This window comes from Octopus bimaculoides, chromosome 6 (assembly GCF_001194135.2).
Source record: "Octopus bimaculoides isolate UCB-OBI-ISO-001 chromosome 6, ASM119413v2, whole genome shotgun sequence".
In the NCBI taxonomy this organism is placed as follows: Eukaryota; Metazoa; Mollusca; class Cephalopoda; order Octopoda; family Octopodidae; genus Octopus; species Octopus bimaculoides.
Window position 1 is genome coordinate 116,971,009 of NC_068986.1, and position 7,235 is coordinate 116,978,243.

The 7,235-nt window shown below is 37.5% G+C and overlaps 1 protein-coding gene across 6 annotated transcripts in view; it reads left to right on the plus strand.

Annotated features, from left to right (window-relative positions):
• The window catches only part of LOC106872207 (phosphatidylinositol 4-kinase alpha), a 140,131-nt gene that overhangs the window by 46,049 nt on the left and 86,847 nt on the right, over window positions 1-7,235 (plus strand). For all 6 annotated transcript variants that reach the window (XM_052969097.1, XM_052969100.1, XM_052969101.1 and 3 more), the window contains 4 exons: window positions 1,361-1,833; window positions 1,996-2,061; window positions 3,496-3,592; window positions 6,089-6,286. In XM_052969097.1, coding sequence (XP_052825057.1) covers window positions 1,361-1,833; window positions 1,996-2,061; window positions 3,496-3,592; window positions 6,089-6,286 — 834 coding nt within the window. The remainder of the gene's footprint in view (window positions 1-1,360; window positions 1,834-1,995; window positions 2,062-3,495; window positions 3,593-6,088; window positions 6,287-7,235) is intronic.

Consider the following 7,235-nt stretch of genomic DNA (forward strand, 5'->3'; position numbering starts at 1 on the left):
TGGAAGAGCCCTGCTTCTCACATGGACAACTGTATGTTGGCTGCTCAAGAGTGGGCAGCAACAAAAAACCTATTTGTATATGCTCCACAAGGGAAAACAAGGAACATAGTTTACAATGAGGTGTTATAATCACAACAGCAAGAAAGTATGTACATGATCACCTTCTTTTACGAAACTTCATTGACTTTCATATATTTATATTGATATACATATATATACGTGTGTTTGGGTGCGTGTGTGTATATACATCTCTATATATAAAGATGATGCGTAGTCTAGACGGCGTTTTTAGATTTCATTATTCTCTTTAACCCGGGCAACGCCGGGTATTTCTGCTAGTGTATACATATAAATCACGTATAAACCCACTGAATTTTGCTATAGTAGTAACCGGCATGGTTGCATGTTTGAGAAGTTTGCTTCCTGACCAGATGGTTTTGGGCTCAGCCCCATTGTGGAACCCCTCCAGCAAGTGCCTTCTATTATATCCTTGCGCTAACCAAAGCCTTGTGAATATTTTTGATTTGATGGAAACTATAGAAAGACTGTTGTATAATATGTGTGTGTGTGTTTGTGTCTGTTTGTTTGTTTGTGGTCTGAAGTCATTTATATAAAAGTGCTGCTGGCAGTGTTGTTGAAAAATTGTTTAGTAACTTTGTACCTTCGTAGTTGTAGAGAATAAGAGATCCTTTACTTGAAAAAAAAAAAAACCCCTACAAAAACCCCAGTCAAAGGTTAGCATCAGATTGGGTATCCAGCACTTCAAATATTGTATTTGAGGTGCCGGTGGCACATAAAAAGCATCCACTACATTCTCAGAGTGGTTGGCATTAGGAAGGGCATCCAGCTGTAGAAACACTGCAAGATCAGATTGGAGCCTGGTGCAGCCTCCTGGCTTCCCAGACCTCAGTTGAACTGTCCAACCATGCCAGCATGGAAAACGGATGTTAAACGATGATGATTATGATGATGATCCAACCCATGCTAGCATGCGAAAATGGATGTAAAATGAATGAATGAATGATAGGCTTAGGACTTCTTTGAATTATATTCCTCTTTCTACAGATTTCTCAGTCGTTTGGCGCCATTAATCAGTGCCCAAAGTGAGTCAGCTGTCTATTAAAGATATTGGTCAGCAGTGGTAGCTTTAGTTATTAAGAGAAATTAGTTTTATATAGATATAAAGCTTTGTTAAATAACATTTCATGTGAAGTATCAGTCAGTGATAAATGTCTATCAAATATATTAATCTGACATCAGCTTGTGAGTTACATTGGTTCTCGCAAGCATATTCCTTGAACATCTGATCTCAAATTTGTTAACTTACATAATTTCATGATTGTTTTCCCTCTTTTTATAGAAACTTTATGCACATCTATTGTACCAGCTCTAATTGGAATGGCTCGAGCCATTGGCCGTTCTTCTGATGATGAAGTACCTCTCATAAAGCTGCTGTTTCCTTTACCAAGTTCCTGTGTTGTGGAAGAGGTATTGAGCGATGACAAAAGTCCTCCAAAGAAACCATTCACCAAATTCCGATCAATATTCCCACGCACATTATCTTCCCATGTAATCACACCAGAAAGTCCTACAAGTCCCACACCCGGCATCAACGATGGCCCCATTGATTTCAGACGTGAACGATCTCCCTCCCCTATGGCACCAACACAACATAAAGGAGGTCTGACTGATGACTTGCTTGACCCTACAATCCGTTATTTCAACAAAGTCGGATCTAGTTTCACACGAACCAAACCCTGGGGTTTTGAAATCATTCCTGAAGAAGATCACTTAAAATTTTCTAGTTCTCAACTCCAGACACTTGTTAGTGTGGTAAGTAACTTAACTAACCTTAACCCTAAATATCTACCAATGTCATTGTCAGTGGTTGTTGGTTTATTTCCTCTGCCATCATTCTCCTCTTCTTCTCGCATCCATTGCTACAGCTAAAATGTATCTTGGTATATTGGATCTTCTGAGGTTCTATCTTTTCAGGCCAAACGTTTGCTGAGTAAGGACATTCTGAAAAATCTAGATAACATGGCCTCTGAAGTATATACAGTAAGTTGTTCTTTTTGGAATTTATGTTTAGTTTTTAATGCTTTTTGTACATCATATCTCTTAATAGGACACACTGTTTCAATTATATTTTGAAAGTTAATCTCTCAACTGGCACAAATCTATACCCCTCAATACGCCTCCCTGCTTTCCAGTTAAGGGGTTTTTTTTTATTTTACAAGTTATTTGGTGACCCTGTTGGTGCTGGTGCCCAACTGGTGATGATCCCATGTAAAAAGTACTGGTGCCACATAAAATGCACCCAGTACACTCTTCAAAGTGATAAGCATGAGGAAGGGCATCCAGCTGTAGAAACCAAGCCTAAACAAAAAGGAACAAGCAGAATTATAATATAGATTTCATTTAGGATCACTTGTGGATTACTTAGGATCTCATTTGACTTCACTCTCTACTGTTCCTGTATTTTATAATTATGGGAGATGCAAGTGTTATGAAGTTAAGATGTTTGAGTAGTAATCACAAGGCCGAGGGTTCAAATCTTACTCACATCCAGGCTCATTATTCAGTTTGTTTCAGTCTGTGAAATATGTTGTACACATTTTGAACAATTAATTGTAGAAAAGAATTAAGAATTAAATTTTGTCATGACCCTCACCTAGGACTCATAAGATTGGAACTTAAGCTGGCGTCCATGGTGTATGGAGATAACAACACTCCCTCCTGGACAGGATGCCAGTCCATTGCAGGGTTAACTTCTCAGCTGTTACTGGAAGTCATTTACAACTTTGTTGACTGGAGCAATGTGGAGTGAAGTGGCTTGCTCAAGAACATAATGCACCATCCAGTCTGGGAATTGAAATCATGACTGTGGGATGATGAGAGCAGTATCTTAACCACTAGGCCATGCACTTGGCAAGCAGCCATCTATAAAATATTCTTACCCTAACAATATCCAAATCTTTGAAATGCATTTCCTGTGTTGTAAATATGAAAAGACAATTTTTGTTTTGATTATTAAGTCTGCATCTGGTGAGGAGAGATGGTGTCGACAGCCATTATTATAATTTCTCTGAGATTGGTAAGGATGATGCAACTGATGTTCAGCTTGTACTTGTGTAAAACAATTTTGGTAGGAAAATTCTTGGCTGCAAAATTCCAGAGGATTTCATACATAGGAAAGAAGGATTACATCAAAAGTGTTTAATACAGCATTTGTAGAGGAAAATATAATGGATAAAATAAAAAAAGAAAAAGGATTTGTAAACCATGTAAGATTCTGAGGGAGTGACATACGGCTTGCTTGTTGAGAAAGGCATGGATAGTTCTAGCATTAATAGTAGAGATCGAATGGATATAGTTTGTCTGTGGAATTCCCACTTTCTTTTAGTTCATAAAAGGAACCTTATTAAATTGTATATTGTTTGTTACATGTTTAAGGTCTTGACTTTTCAATGTCTGTTTTTATTTTATTTTCAGTATGGTCATCTGCTGCGATTTCCATACAGATCTTTTAGTGAGACAGTTACCTTGGTAGTGGTTACTTTGCTCAGAGATGTCTTGGAACAAGAAAAAGGTCAGTTCCTTTTGAAGAAATTTTATAATTATTCTACTGAATTTAACACTATGATCTTTCCTGTAGCTGGTATCTTTGGGTAATTTATTCTCAAAATTATTCTAATTTTCTCTACCAATTAGTGTACAATACTATATATCTACATAGTTTTTCTCATCTATATTTTGGCAAGTACAGTGAAGTCTGTATTGCTGAAGAGGTATAATAAGATGGAAACATGCACAGAGTTGTCCCCTGTATTTTGCTGGGATAATTGAACTAATTTTAATCATTGACTAATAATGTCTTGTCAATACTATATAATTATATTTTAATTAACTTTTTAATGCTCGCTAAAATTCAATATGTTATTGGTGGTTGTTACAATATTTTTTCTTCTCCAGTTGCTTGTGTCTCCTTAAGAGACTCTTCTACCTTTGTATCGTCCTTGAAAAAAGTACAACCCTCATTTATTTATTTATTTATCTGTTTTCTTCTAATATTATTATTATTATTATTATTATTATTGAAGGTAGTGAACTGGCAGAATTGTTAGCACAGCAGACATTAAGGACATTTCTTTGTCGTTTTGTTCTGAGTTCAAATTCTGCCTTTCATCTCTTTTAGACTTGCTAAGATAAATACCAGTCAAATATTGAGGTCAATGTAATCAGTTGACTTATCCTTTCGCCTAAAATTGCTGGAAGCCCTTATTAGTGTGATGGGCAAAATGCTTTGTGGCATTTCATCAGACTCTTTACATTCTGAGTTCAAATTCCACTGAAGTCAAATTTGCCTTTCATCTTTTCAGAGTTGATGAAACAGGTACCAATCAACTGCTGGGGGCAATGTAATCGACTGTCCCCCTCCCTACAAATCCCAGGCATTGTCCCTATTGTAGAAAGGATTATTATTATTGTTCAGTAGTTTTATTTTTATAACGTGCTTTCACTTCACTACCGAGCGCAGCTCTGTGCGCCTTCGGTATGTGCTGTGGTTTGCTCATTATTATCATTATTATTGCTATTATTATTATTATTATTATTATTAGTAGTAGTATTACTATTACTATTATTATTATTATTATTATTATTATTGTTATTAAGGTGGCAAGTTCGCAGAATTGTTAGCATGCTGGGCGAAATGCTTAGCAGTGTTTTGTCTTTCACTACGTTCTGAATTCAAATTCTGCCAAGTTTGACTTCGTCTTTCGTCCTTTCAGGGTCGATTAAATAAGTACCAGTTATGCACTGGGGTTGATGTAATCAACTTAATTCCTTCCCCCAAATTCCAGGCCTTGTACCTACAGTAGAAAGGATTATTATGAGCAAAGGTGGAGGTATTGTTTTCAGTTGTGTTTGTTTGTCTGTGGACAAGATATCTCAAGAACAGCTGGATGGATTTGGATGAAACTTTCAGGGATGTTTGGCTTCGTGACTGGCACGAACTGGTTAGATTTTGGGATCGATCCGTTACCGGACAAGGATTCTGGATTATTTTTCCTGTTTTTTTTTACTTAATTTTTGAGCGTGGTTGGGTTCATTTTTAGTATTCTTGTTTGTGAGAGCAGTCAAGTTTATTTCAGATATTCTCATTTTAAAAATCATCTCTGGCTAATTGTTGAGAAGACGGTGTTGCTTTGGCAGAGGTTTGCGCTCTCTGAGTGCTCTTGTTGTTGTTGTTATTATTATTATTATTATTATTATAATTATTATTATTATTATTATTATAATTAAGGTGGCAAGCTGGCAGAATCGTTAGCACGCCGGGTGAAATGCTTGGCGACATTTCATCCATCTTTATGTTCTGAGTTCAAATTCTGTTGAGGTTGACTTTGCCTTTCATCCTTTTGGGGTCAATAAATTAAGTACCAGTGAAACACTGGGGTCAATAAAATTAACTGATCCCCTCCCCTCAAATTTCAGGCCTTGTATCTCCAGTAGAAAGGATTATTATTATTTCTATAACTTGCTAATTTAGTGAGCAGGTATTTTATCTTGAGGTTTGGTGACAACAAGTCTCCTCAAACCTCAAGAATGTTTCTTAGGATATGGGATGGTACATTTCTGCAGATTGACAATGCATATTTCAATTCTGATGTTCTTCAACCTCATTGATAGCAGTTTGGATGTTGTGCCAAGTGCACCAATACCAGAGGAATAATTACCACCTTAGTCTCTCATAATTTCTGCAACTCGCTGGCCAGGTCAAGATAAAAGATGTTTTTTTAAAATTTCCTGAATTCCTTTGGTGTCAACGATTCTATTATCATTGGGTATTGCAAAATCTATCATCTCACACTGTTTCTTTTGTCCCCTTCAATCAGACCTTGCCTTTTTGCTTTAATAATATGATCAGCCTTTTTAGGAAAATTCTTAAAATCCTGTAATTCTAATTCTTTGTCACAGCCTCTACTCCATATTCTTACCACTTTTCTCCTATTTTATTCTTGTTTCTATTTAATCTATAATTTTAAACACTTGATATAAATTTATTGAAAATGTCTTCTTTGTGCAGATCTGCCAGCATCTTTTATGAAGGAAGTGCAAGATTTTGTAAAATCCTTATATTTATCCGGACAAACAGAGCTCCAAAGCAAATATCAACGAAGTGCTTCCGACATTCGCCAGTTACATTTTGATCCGTATGAATTGATGGTCTGTAGTAATGCTGCCTGTGTTGATTTGTTGTTCTGGGCCGTCAGGGATGACTCTGGTAAGAAATACAATCTGAATGGATCATTATAATCATCATCATCAGTTAACGTCCCTTTCTCTTTGCTACCATGGTTCGGATGATTCAATGTGAACAGACAGGACAGAGGGCTGCACCAAACTCCAAGGTCTACTTTGGAGGGATTTTACAGCTGGACGCCCTTCGTAATGCGAACCACTTCACAGTGTCCTGGGTGCATTTTTTCATAGCACCAGCACTGGTGAGGTCATCAAGTACTTGTAAGACAAGACTCCTCAACTGAATGGGGTATAGTATTGGAAGTATGAAGGAGCAGGGGGTGTCATCATTGTCATCATCAATATCTTCAACATGAAGCCAATAAAGGATGATATGATCATTGAACATGCTAGAAATAGCAGCTAAATCTCTCTTTCAAATTACATCTGGTTGTCTAAAAAGAATTCACCCTTTTGTCATCTTTTAACATCTATGTCCCATTCTGGCAAGGGTTGGACAGTTTGACAGGATCCAATATGTCTTAGGACTACATTATTCTCCAATGTCTGCTTTGTCCTTCCCAATGCCAACCACTTTAGATTATTTGGGTTACAGTGTATTCAAATGGGATAGTCATGGTAAGAATACTTTTGAGCACAAGTCTGCTTGATGTGAGCTGACTTATGGCTAGACAAGTGGAGGCGCAATGGTCCAGTGGTTAGGGCAGCGGACTCGCGGTCATAGGATCATCATCATCATCATCATCATCATCGTTTAACGTCCGCTTTCCATGCTAGCATGGGTTGGACGATTTGACTGAGGACTGGTGAAACCGGATGGCAACACCAGGCTCCAGTCTGATTTGGCACAGTTTCTACAGCTGGATGCCCTTCCTAACGCCAACCACTCAGAGAGTGTAGTGGGTGCTTTTACGTGTCACCCGCACGAAAACGGCCACGCTCGAAATGGTGTCTTTTATGTGCCACCCGCA